This window comes from Podarcis liolepis (assembly GCF_965112155.1).
Source record: "Podarcis liolepis genome assembly, chromosome: 3".
Taxonomy (NCBI): domain Eukaryota; kingdom Metazoa; phylum Chordata; class Lepidosauria; order Squamata; family Lacertidae; genus Podarcis; species Podarcis liolepis.
Genome location: NC_139557.1, coordinates 121,390,696 through 121,403,481, shown reverse-complemented (window position 1 = coordinate 121,403,481; position 12,786 = coordinate 121,390,696). Strand labels below are relative to the sequence as shown.

Below are 12,786 nucleotides of genomic sequence, written 5' to 3'. Positions count from 1 at the left end.
TCCACAGGGGAGCAGGGAGGGTGAGTGTTGATTAAGCCATCCTAGACTGAAGGCAGGATGCAAGCAAGTGAACGAAAATCAAGAGAAGCCTTTCCTCCTGTAAATCCATCTCAAAGTTTCTCTATTTTTGCTTCCGCTCAGGATCTTCGTCATTGGTACTGCACACAGAGTTCAACATCCCAAGTTTCACTTAAAACAAAGCCAAGTTTCTAGCCCTCAAGACTGGAAACAATATAGGTGTGAGAACACATGGTCAGTTCCTGGTGAAATCTCACAACGCTTTGACACCCCTTCGGGATGCTTTTCTCCCCAAAGATGCCTGCAGGGTCCTCAACTATCAAAGGCTTAAAAAAAACAAATAAATCCCCAGATATTCCAGCATATTCAGTGACTGGTGTGCAGATCTTTGAGGCTCCCATTGCGTTTTGTCATCTTTTTTATGGCTCTGTGGCTCCATTATTTTTATGATAGTCATTTATTGATCTTTGTAAGCCAGTCTGGGAACCTCTCTCAGCTGAAGGGAGAGGGAAACGTGCTTCGAACAAACAAACAACTTGTGTTTTTACATTTTACAGCTGGTTAGATATGCCCAGGTGCGCAAATTTTCTCAATACCCTGAGAGGCAATTCAAAACAAAAATTTATGGAAAAGTGGGATAGATATAAAATGTATGTTCAAAAATACAGTAAAGGTTCACTATCTATGCTAGCAATTGATTGAAAAAAGGAATATACAACGGGATAGACAGGAAGTCTAGTATGGTTTTGGGGGAGGGATTGTTTTTCTTTTTTTGTTTCATTTTCTTTCTAGGTACAGTGGTATCTCGGGTTACATACACTTCAGGTTACATACGCTTCAGGTTACACACTCCACTAAGCCAGAAATAGTGCTTCAGGTTAAGAACTTTGCTTCAGGATAAGAACAGAAATCGGGCTCCAGTGGCACGGCAGCAGCAGGAGGCCCCATTAGCTAAAGTGGTGCTTCAGGTTAAGAACAGTTTCAGGTTAAGAACGGACCTCCAGAATGAATTAAGTACTTAACCCGAGGTGCCACTGTATATAAAATTTGTATATAATTTTTGTATACATGTTGGAAATTATATTATAGTAAGTCCTGTAATGTAATATGACGTTTACCGATGTAATATAAGAATGTTAACAAATAAAAAAAATGCAAATTCAAAAATAAATAAATTCTCAATTTCCACGTGCTTTCCTTGGGGAAAGCATTTGAGTGGTGCGTTCTGGCCCTGTGGCTCTTTCTCGGCCTTCCCCAGCCCCATCGTACCCTGGTGTCTGACTCCTCTGCCTCATCAGGGGTCGTGCAAGTGGTGTTGATGCTCCCGTTGCACTCCTTGGTGTTGATCAGCTGCGGCGACTCGCCGTGCGAGGAAGAGACGGACAGCTTCTGCAGAGAGAAACAAGGACATGGGCAAAGGAGGTCCAAGGCAAGGAATAGAGAGGAGATCCTGAGGCCAGCGGCGGAGCAAGCTGATTGGGCGCCTGGTGGTGGCGCATGTGCCCTGCGCCCAGGGGCAGGGCCAGGAGCCCGTGGGGGTGGGGCTAGGAGCCCGTGGGGGCGGGGCCAGCCACCACGGGGCGGGGCAAGTCGGGGAAGGACGTTCCGTGGGGCTACGGAAGAGTCTGACTGTCTCCTCCCACTCCCACCCAATTTCATTTGTTTATAATGAAATTGTATTCTAAAGTTTTATTTTGAATCGCATATGGGGGCTTTTCAGGGGATGCTTCCTGTTTTTTAACTTCCATCGCATCCCCTTTCGCTTCTGATCTCTCTGAACTGAAAAGTCCCGAATGCTGCAATATTATTCTCGTACAGGAGTGGCTCCATCCATCATTCTGGCTGCCCTTTTCTGAACCTTAGTCCAAAATATCCGGAGAGCACCAGGTTGCCCAAGGCTGGCTTAACATTTTGATTTAATTTAATCATTTTAATCACAATGTCAGTAGCTGCCTTGGACCTTACTATATTTAGGAAAGTCAGGGTATAAACCAGGGGCCAGCAAACTTTTTCAGCAGGGGGCCGGTCCACTGTCCCTCAGACATTTTTTGGGGAAAAAATATGAACAAATTCCTATGCCCCACAAATTGTTACGATATAGAAGCAATGCGGGTGCAAACTGGTAGCTTGAAAGCAAAACTTAATGGGAATGTTGGGACTGTTCTGTGGGAAACAGAGGGACAGTCAATTCACAGGGCAATGCACCGGAATTAGCTCAGAGTGTAATATGAGCTCTTCCTCTTGCTCTTGTACAGGAAGTACAAGAAGCTGCTGTCTCTCGACTGCTGGAGCTTGAAGAGAGCAGTCATGTTTTCTGTTATTCTTCAAAGACAGAAATAAAAGCATGTAAAAACGTTTCTGTCTATCTCCTTTTCCCTGCCGGGAGAGCAGGAGGGAGGGGGTGTGTTCTTCTCATGCTGAGAAGAATCGCCTATCGCGACCTAGCCTGCTGGGAATGCAGACAGGGAGGTCAACAGGAGACCAAGCCGGGTGCCTGGGAGTGTTGCCAGTTACTCCCGATATAGGCTTGATTTCCGACACAAATAACCCAGAGATGCATTTTAAATAAAAGCACACATTCTACTCATTTAAAAACACCAGGCAGGCCCCACAAATAACCCAGAGATGCATTTTAAATAAAAGGAAACATTCTACTTATGTAAAAACACCCTGATTCCCGGACCGTCCGCAGGCCAGATTTAGAAGGCGATTGGGCAGGATCCAGCCTTACTTTGCCTACCCATGGTATAAACTTTTCACATAAACACTTACAGTGGTGCTTCCAGAGAATTTGCGCCTGTCCTTTGGGGGAGATAGGAAGCCCTGAACACATATTTTTTAGATGTCCCTTTTAGGATGAGGCACGTAGAGAAACCATTGACCCCCTGTTGGTGAGGCTTGCTGACCACCCAGTAAAGCAAAAATTTGATCTTCTCCTCTTAGGCAAAGACCACAAGACGACCAGGATTGTCGCCAGATTCTGCGCACAGATCTGTAGGCACAGACCACCCCCTGATTCAATCTAGTTTGTTAAGAAAATTCCCAAACCCAGATCGACGGGCAACTTTGGGTCATTCCTCTACAGTAGTCTATTTTAAAGTTTTTGTGTGTTTATATGCCTATCGCACTTTTACACCTAAAATCCATTACTGTGTGTTGTTTTAAATGTTTGTTTTGCTTTTGGGATTGTAGTTCCATTTGTGTTTCTCAGGCTGGTCTCTGACCGTAATAAATTTCATGTCCCAGTGGTGCTTTTAAATGATTTTTTCCCCCCAAAAGCATTCTGTTCTCACAGTGGCCAACCAGATGCCTGTCTGAAACCAGCAAGCAGAATTCGAACCCAAGAGCCCTCTCCCTTCCTGGGGTTTCCAGCAACCGATATTCAGAAGAATTGTTGCCCTCAACTATAGAGGCAGGCACGGCCATTGCGGCTACTGGCTCTGAAATTTTGAGCCCGGCACTAAGAGAAGGCATCCTCTTTGACCCCGAGAGCAATTAGCCCGCTGGGACAGGCTATTTAAATTCCCGGCTGAACGGAGAACTAGGCTTGTTAATCAACTATTGATCCTCAGCACCCAAGAGGATTGGAATGGAAATGTAGAACATGAAGACTAACTCAGGCAGAGAAGCAGGCTCCCACCATCAAATCCCTTTTCACTTGTTCGCCTATAGCAGCAGCCTTCCCCAAGGACTACAACTCTCATCAGGAGTGCTGGCTGGCGCTAATGGGAGTTGTAGTCCAAAGCTATAACAAAGGTGGGATTTTTTCATCTCCGCCAAGCTAAGCAGTTGGCTCCTTACCTCTCTCGCCTTGACCTTGCCACTGTGATCCACGCGACGGTCACCTCCAGACCGGATGATTGTAACTCGCTCTACTTGGGGCTGCCCTTGAGACTGACCCAGAAACTCCAGCGGGTGCAGAATGCTGCGGCGAGACTCCCTATAGGGTCCTCGCCGTGGGATCACATTCACCCGCTGCTATACCAGCTGCACTGGCTCCCGGTGGAGTACAGGATCAGGTTTATGGTGCTGGTTTTAACCTTTAAAGGACCCTCGTACCTTCGGGACCACCTCTCCTGGTATGTCCCACGGAGGACCTTACGGTCTTCAAATAAAAACATCTTGGAGATCCCGGGCCACAGGGAGGTTAGGCTGGCCTCAACCAGAGCCAGGGCCTTTTCGGCCATGGCCCCGATCTGGTGGAACACTCTCTGTCACAAGAGACTAGGGCCCTGCGGGACTTGACATCTTTCCGCAGGGCCTGCAAGACAGAGCTGTTCTGCTAGGCCTTTGGCCGAGGCACAGTCTGACCCCCTCTCTCCTTTGGTAATCCTCATAGAAATCTAGCCCAATGGTTGCCATTAATTTGATTTTAGAATGAATTGATTTTAGAATGTATTTCAATTAATTGACTGTGATTTTTTGTAAACTGTGCTATTTTTACTGTTGTTAGCCGCTCTAAGCCCGGCTTTGACTGGGGAGGGCAGGATATAAATGAAATATTATTATTATTATTTGTCTTTGTGGAAGCCGCTCAGAGTGGCTGGGGAAACCCAGCCAGATGGGCGAGGTAGAAATAATTTATTATTATTATTATTATTATTATTATTATTATTATTAAAGATCCAGAGGGCACCAGCTTGGGAAAGACTTGTAACATAAACATCCGATTCGCCAACCAGCCCAGTTCTGGTGCAAGAAAATGACAGCAAGGCTGATCTTTCATCATCCTTGCTTTGCAATGGATCGTAGAGCTGAAAGGGGGAGCCAAGGGTCATCTAGTCCAACCCACTGCAATGGAGAAATCTCAGCTTTCTCTGTGTTCTGGGCAGGGTTTGCCAACATGGTGCTCTCCAGGTTTTATTGGGCCACAACCCTTGGCCATGCTGGCTGGGGCTGATGGGAGTCCGGCAAGAGATGGAGGGCAGCACATTGGCTACTCCCCAATCTACTGCAACGTAGGAACCGGAATGCCAGGATCAGAGATTCTTAGAGGACTGGAGTAAATATATGAACTATCTGAAAAGTAATTGTGATGAACAGATTACGCTGGTAGGATTGCAAGAAGTTTTGTAAGGTGGGTTATCTGAACTATTACAAGAAAGACTATGAAAAGAATTATTAGTTAAGGACAATTAAATGCAATATAGAAATTAATACATGCAGAATAAGTGATAAAGAATGGAAAATCATCAGAGGTGTTGACGGACGTCTAAAACACTGTATAAGATGAGAAGATATGTTGTATGACTGTTGGAACTGATATGTTAAAAAATAAATAAAAATGTATATATATTTTTTTAAAAAGGAACCGGCACTGCAAGGCCAAACTTCCTTTGCTTCCACAGGATCCATGCAGTGCCAGCCCTAACGTTGGGCAAATGGGACATCTGTTCCTATGGGCCAAGAACACTCACCACGCCGTTGATCCCGTTCTTGAGCGGCTTGTTGGTCACCACTATGAGGTAGGTGACGATCCCCTTCTCCTTCAGGTATTCGCAGCGGGCCCCGCCGTCTCCCGGCTCCACCTCAAACTCCCCCTTCAGGCAGTCCATGGTGCTCTGAGAAATGTGTACACGCCTGTAAGGACCACATCAAAAGCAAGGCGGTCATTGCCAAGGACAGAGGTGTCAGAGATAGCGGAAGGGGAGACTGCAGGAAAAGCCAGAGCGTGGCCGGGGAACCTCTGTGGTACTCTAGATGTCGTTGGACTACAAATCCCATCATGCCCTGGTCATGGGTGGCTGGTGCTGGTAGAAGTTGTATTACAGTTGTAAACTGCTTGGATGTTTGTTTTTTTTAATGAAATTGTGGTGTACAAAAATTCACAGAATCACAGAGTTGGAAGAGACCCCCAGAGTCATCTAGTCTAACCCCCTGCAATGCGGGAATCTCACCTAAAGCATCCATGGCAGAAGGCCACCCAAACTCTTGTTGGTTGTCAAACAGCTCTTACCATCAGAAAGTTCTTCCTGATCTTTAGTTGGGCTCTCTTTTATTGTAACTTGAATCCATTGGTTTGGGTCCAACCCTCCGGAGCAGGAGAGAACAAGTTTGCTCCCTCTACCATGTGACAGTCCTTAAGATATTTGAAGATGGCTCTCCAATCTCCTCTCAGTCTCCTCTTTTCCAGACTAAACATCCCTGATTCCCTCAACCGTTCCTCATAAAGCTTGCTTTCCAGACCCTTCTCCTGGTATGCCCCTCGGAGGACCTTAAGGTCCACAAGCGACAACACTTTGGAGGTCCCAAGTCGCAAGGTGGTTAGACTGGTCTCAACTAGGGCCAGGGCCTTTTCAGTACTGGCCCCGACTTGGTGGAACGCTCTGTCACAAGAGACTAGGGCCCTGCAGGACTTGACATATTTCCACAGGGCCTGCAAGACAGAGCTGTTCCCCCCGCGTTTGGTTTGGACTCGGTCTGACCTTTATGTTTCCTTCCCCTTATGGTTTTGATCTATGGGCTACTTTTAAAATGAGGCTGCATTTTAAATTGGGGGGGGGGTTCCTATTAGGTTTTTACTGTAATTTAACTGGTGTTAGCCGCCCTGAGCCTGGCTCTGGCCGGGGAGGGTGGGGTATAAATAAAATTGATTATTATTACAGAGGTACCTCGGGTTAAGTACTTAATGTGTTCTGGAGGTGTGTTCTTAACCTGAAACTGTTCTTAACCTGAAGCACCACTTTAGCTAATGGGGCCTCCTGCTGCCGCCGCACCGCCGGAGCACTATTTCTATTCTCATCCTGAAGCCAAGTTCTTAACCCAATGTATTAGTTCTGGATTAGTGGAGTCTGTAACCTGAAGCGTATGTAACCCGAGGTACCACTGTATTATTATCATCTCAGTTGCCCTCCTCTGCGCAACTTTCCAGCTTGTTGATATCCTCCTTAAATTGTGGCGCCCAGAACCGGACGCAGATCATTGTTAATACATAAAGGAATTGAATAGGATAAACACCTGGATGGCACATAGCTCCCAGCTCTGAAATACTTTTTCGCTGTCAAGCAGCAATGCGGGAACACAACTCCCCAAATCTGGCCTTCACAGAAGCCACAGCTGGCCAGTCCTTTAGCATTTCAGGGCTGTGGGGGTGGTACTGCAACTTCTAAATAAAGCCCAGATAGCGCTATTAATAGCCAAGCCCTTTGCCTCCAAAGCAGACGCACGAAAGGCCCTCGCCATTGACCCTCTCGGAATGATGAACATTCATTAGCTCCTTTTTGCTTCTCGGCTGACTGCGTTTCACTCTTTGGCCTGATCCTTGCCCCGAAGCAACAATTTCTGACAGCTTACGAGCACGCATTTATTTGTGCTTCGTAGCAACTGCAAGGGGGGGGGGAACGCAGCCGAGTAGACAGCCCCAGCGCAAGAGGTGGGGAGCCAGAGGCCTCCAGAGGTTGCTGCGCTCCAGATCCCATCAGCCCCTGCCAGCATGGCCAATGGTCACAGATGATGGAAGTTGTAGTCCAGAGAAACACAGTTCTTCACCCCTGTTCTAGAGCCAGCACGGAAGATCAATGTGCAAAACAACACGTTCCACGTATAATGGGGAAGCGGTAAAAAAAAACCAACCCCATGTATCTGAAAATGATGTATAGATGGTACTTAACCCCTGTAAAACTAGCAAAGATTTATCATAAGAGTGATAATCCATGTTGGAAATGTAAAGAAATAGAAGGTATTTTTTACCATATGTGGTGGACTTGTCCCAAGGTGAAAAAACTTCTGGGAAAAGATTTATAATGAATTGAAAAAAATGTTGAAATATACGTTTATTAAGAAACCAGAGGCCTTTCTTCTTGGAATAATAGGTTTGGAATTGCCCAAGAAAGATGTCGGATTGTTTTTGTATGCCACAACTGCTGCTAGAATTTTGCTGGCCAAAAATTGGAAATCACAAGAAGTACCAACAGTGGAAGAATGGCAGATGAAGATGATGGACTTTTCGGAGCTAGCCGACCTGACCGGAAGAGTCTGTGACCAGAAGGAGGAGGAGTATCAAGATCAATGGAAGAAATTTAAAGACTATTTAGTTAAATATGTTGAGATAACTTAAATAGAATTACTTGCGAGTACCAAATCGGCCTAGGATTTAAATATGTGATGTTGTAGAATACTATGGATAAAAGTTAAAATGAAAAGAAAGAAAGATGTTAATGGGACTAAGTAAATTTTATGTAAAATTAGTTTTGGAAAACTGCTATAATGATTTACCGTATTTTTTGCTCTATAAGACGCACCAGACCACAAGACGGACCTAGTTTTTTGTGGAGGAAAAGAAGAAAAAAATATTCTGAATCTCAGAAGCCAGAACAGCAAGAGGGATCGCTGAGCAGTGAAAGCAGAAATCCCTCTTGCTGTTCTGGCTTCTGGGATAGCTGCGCAGCCTGCATTCGCTCCATAAGACGCACACACATTTCCCCTTACTTTTTAGGAACAAAAACAAAACCCATGAATCTGTATGTTGAATTCTCCTCCTTGCCTTGCCTTCTTTTTTAAAAAATAATTTTTATTAGCTTTTGACACAAAACTTGACATTATTCAATTCACTTTCAGTGAATAATTTCTTACATTTTGACTTCCCCTGCTTACGTCCACGATGTTCCTGTTGTCTTCCTTGACCTGCCGCCGTAACTGCCGTTTACTTTCTATTGTATTACAACTTATTTTACAACAATTTATTTATTCTCCTTCCCTTGCCTTTCATTCAAATCCTCCTCACTAAAACTTATTCTACTGCGCAGGCAGAATGGGGTAAGAATTCTGGGCTTCCTGCTAAATACCTGAACCAGTGAAATGCTTAATATCCTGCAGATTAATCCTTCTGACTCTCTGTGCTTTCAGCTCTATGGAGTAGTTGCAGCAGGTAAATGAGAACTATAGCTTTCATTTGGCTATAGTTTCCTCCCCAAAAAAAGTCCCGCCCCCCCAAAAAATAGTCTGCTTGCAACAAGCTTTTGAGGTAGGTTAAGGTGACTTGCTGGAGGAGACTCTTGAGAGTCCCATGGACTGCAAGAAGACCAAACCTATCCATTCTGAAGGAAATCAGCCCTGAGTGCTCACTGGAAGGACAGATCCTGAAGCTGAGGCTCCAAGACTTTGGCCACCTCATGAGAAGAGAAGACTCCCTGGAAAAGACCCTGATGTTGGGGAAAGATGGAGGGCACAAGGAGAAGGGGACGACAGAGGACGAGATGGTGGGACAGTGTTCTTGAGTTTAACCAAACTGCGGGAGGCAGTGGAAGACAGGAGGGCCTGGCGTGCTCTGTTCCATGGGGTCACGAAGAGTCGGACACGACTAAACGACTCAACAACAACAACAAGGTGACTGGCCCAAGGTCACCCAGTGGATGTCATAACTGGGTGGGGGTTTGTACCTGGGGGTTTATGCTGTCCAACCCACTAGACCACCATGGCTATATAGCATGAGTTTATGAAAAGAAACACGATTCTCTCTGTATTTCCTATTTCTTTTGTCCTCTCTTCTTTCTCGCCTGCTGGAATGATTTCCATATATATAAATTTTCTGCTTCACAATTCAGAGTATTCATTTAAACAACCTTAAAATATTTCCCTTCTTCTCTTTCAATGGTTCATTTTGCATGTCATAAATCCCTGCATATTTTACATAAACAAAACCACAGAGCCTAGGGCTTGCCGATCAGAAGGTTGGTGGTTCAAATCCCCACAACGGGGTGAGCTCCCGTTGCTCGGTCCCTGTTCCTGCCAACCTAGCAGTTCGAAAGGACGTCAAAGTGCAAGTAGATAAATAGGTACTGCTCTGGCGGGAAGGTAAACGGCGTTTCCGTGCGCTGTTCTGGTTTGCCAGAAGCGGCTTAGTCATGCTGGCCACATGACCTGTACGCTGTACTCTGGCTCCCTCAGCCAATAAAGCGAGATGAGCGCCGCAACCCCAGAGTCAGCCACAACTGGACCTAATGGTCAGGGGTCCCTTTACCTTTACCTTTAAACTATTCAGTATTCCATTATTACATCCATCAAAACTTATCTACACTGTTGAATTTATCTTAATGTTGTCAACTTTTTAAAATATACACAATTTCCCCCCATATATTCAATAAACATTTTCCAATCTTTTTTAAACATATGTTCTCCTTGTTCTCTTATTCTATATGTAAGGTCCACAAGCTGTGCGTATTCCATCAAACTGCCATTCTTCTTTAGTTGGGACTTTGCTCGTTTTCCATTTTTGGGCTAGCAAAACACGGGCCGCAGTAGTGGCATACATAAATAACCTTTTTAGACACTTGGGGATTTCTGTCTGAATTATCCCCAACGAAAAGGACTCTGGTTGTTGTTGTTTTTTTGGGAAAGTGCTTTTAAACATTTTTTTCAATTCATTATGAATCGTTTCCCAATACTCTTTTACCCTTTTACAAGTCCAACACCACATATGAAAGAACATACTCCTCAACCTCATTGAATCTCTCCAGCACTTATCTGATTCAGTCTTATACATCTTAGCAAGCCTATGATGCTGGAATGGTCCCCATCCCAGACACAGGACATTTAGGAAGCAGTGGGGAAACTCCTCTCACCCTGGGATGCCGCCGGCTTCCATCTTATTGGCCACCGTCACGTCTGTGGACCACACATCGTACTGCCAGCGCTTCTGGCCGAGGACGCCGCCCAGGACGGTGCCGCTGTGGACTCCCACGCGCATGTCCACGTCTGTTTTGGTCTTCTCTCGGACGTAGCTGGGGAGGAAGGAGCCCACGATGACAACGAAACACACAATTCAATTCTTGAGAAACAAAAATCTGCACCCAGCAGCTCACAGACAACCTGCGAGCATTTGTTTGCCATTCCTTTGGCTGCGTCGCCTGTACACTTTTAAAGGTTTCAAACGCAAGTTGCTTTAAATCGTTGTCAATGTCGGGTTTTTAAAATGGTTTTTATTAAAGATTTTCTTGGGTTACCAAAGTCCCCTATCCTATACCCTTTTAAAATGTGGGGTTGGGGGGGTTGGGGGGGTTATTGGGTTGTTGTTTTTATTTTGATTATATATTTTGTGGTTTTATATTTTGATTTTGTTCTGTGAACTGCCCTAAGACCTCCGGGTATAGGGCAGTATATAAATTCAAATAATAATCATTAATAATAATAATAATAATAATAATAATAATAATAATAATACATACTTTGTCTCTCTTTTCAGATCATGAAGTCCTTTGCACAGTTCTATTCAATGTGACACTTTAAATGTTGTATACAATATAAGGTATGGAGAGAAGAGAAGGGGGTAGCAAACTTGCCCTCTTTTCCATAGTGTATGTGCAAGGTTTGTGTGTCAGTATAGTATCACATGGATAGGCTCTCTTTCTTTTCATTTATTAGCTTTCAGTGAGAGGGGCTGGGGGGCCCAGGGCATGGTTAGCTGCCTTCAGCTGACTGCAGTGAGGCTTGTTTACATGCGTGTTGCGGGAGGGAGGTTGGTTGTTGGATCAAGTTAGCCATATTGATTTGTATGCTGTTGGTGTGTTCTTGTTGTCTTGGTTAACATGGTCATAATGCTGCAACCTGCTCTGGGACATTAGGGTGAAGGGCAGCTGATAGGGATAGAAACAGATAGCTAGATAAATAGATAGCTAGATAGATACATAGGTAGATAGATAGACAGATAGAGGATAGATAGATAGATAGATGATAGATAGATAGATGATAGATAGACAGACAGACAGACAGACAGATAGATAGATAGATAGATAGGTGATAGATAGATAGATAGATAGATAGATAGATAGATAGGTAGATAGATACGTAGGTAGGTAGATGATAGATAGATCGTTCTATCCAGACACTGAGGTCCAGCTCCGAGGGCCTTCTGGCGGTTCCCTCCACTACAAGAAGTGAGGTTACAGGGAATCGGGCAGAGGGCCTTCTCGGTAGTGGTGCCCGCCCTGTGGAACGCCCTCCCACCAGGTGGCAAAGAGAACAACAACTACCAGACTTTTAGAAGACATCTGAAGGCAGCCCTGATTAGGGAAGCTTTTAATGTTTGATGTAGTACAGTATTTTAATATTTTGTTGGAAGCTGCCCAGAGTGGCTGGGGAAGCCCAGCCAGATGGGCGGGTTATAAATAATAAATAATAAATTATATATTATTATAGATGATAGATACGTAGGTAGGTAGACAGATAGACAGAAATAAATGATAGATAGATATAAATGATAGATAGATAGATGATAGATTAGGTAGATGAGATAGATGAGATAGATGATAGATTGATAGATTGATAGATAGATAGTGATAGAGATAGATAGATAGATAGATAGATAGATAGAGATAGATAGATAGATAGATAATAGATATAGAAAGAAAAAAAGAAAGATGATAGATAGAGATAGACAGAGATAAGATAGATGATAGATAGATGGATAGATAGATAGATAGATAGATGATAGATAGATGATAGATAGATAGATGATATAGATAGATAGATAGATAGAGATAGATAGATAGAGATAGATGATAGATAGATAGATAGATAGATAGATGATAGATAGATAGATAGATAGATAGATAGATAGATAGATAGATAGATAGAGATAGATGATAGATAGATAGATAGATAGATAGATAGATAGGTAGATAGATGATTGATAGATAGATAGATAGATAGATAGATAGATAGATATAGATGAGAGAGTGATTAGACAGATAGATAGATGATAGAGAAAGAGAGAGATATAATGATGATGATGATAAGAAGAATCATTCCGCTTAATAGGAAAAACACACAACC

General features: G+C 44.0%; 1 protein-coding gene across 1 annotated transcript in view; it reads right to left on the bottom strand.

Annotated features, from left to right (window-relative positions):
• Positions 1-12,786, bottom strand: part of ADCY3 (adenylate cyclase 3) — a 96,459-nt gene that overhangs the window by 19,327 nt on the left and 64,346 nt on the right. The window contains exons 7-9 of the mRNA XM_083494171.1: positions 10,578-10,736; positions 5,436-5,598; positions 1,288-1,407 (exon numbers count right to left, since the gene is read on the bottom strand). Of these exons, the coding sequence (XP_083350297.1) occupies positions 1,288-1,407; positions 5,436-5,598; positions 10,578-10,736 (442 nt within the window). The remainder of the gene's footprint in view (positions 1-1,287; positions 1,408-5,435; positions 5,599-10,577; positions 10,737-12,786) is intronic.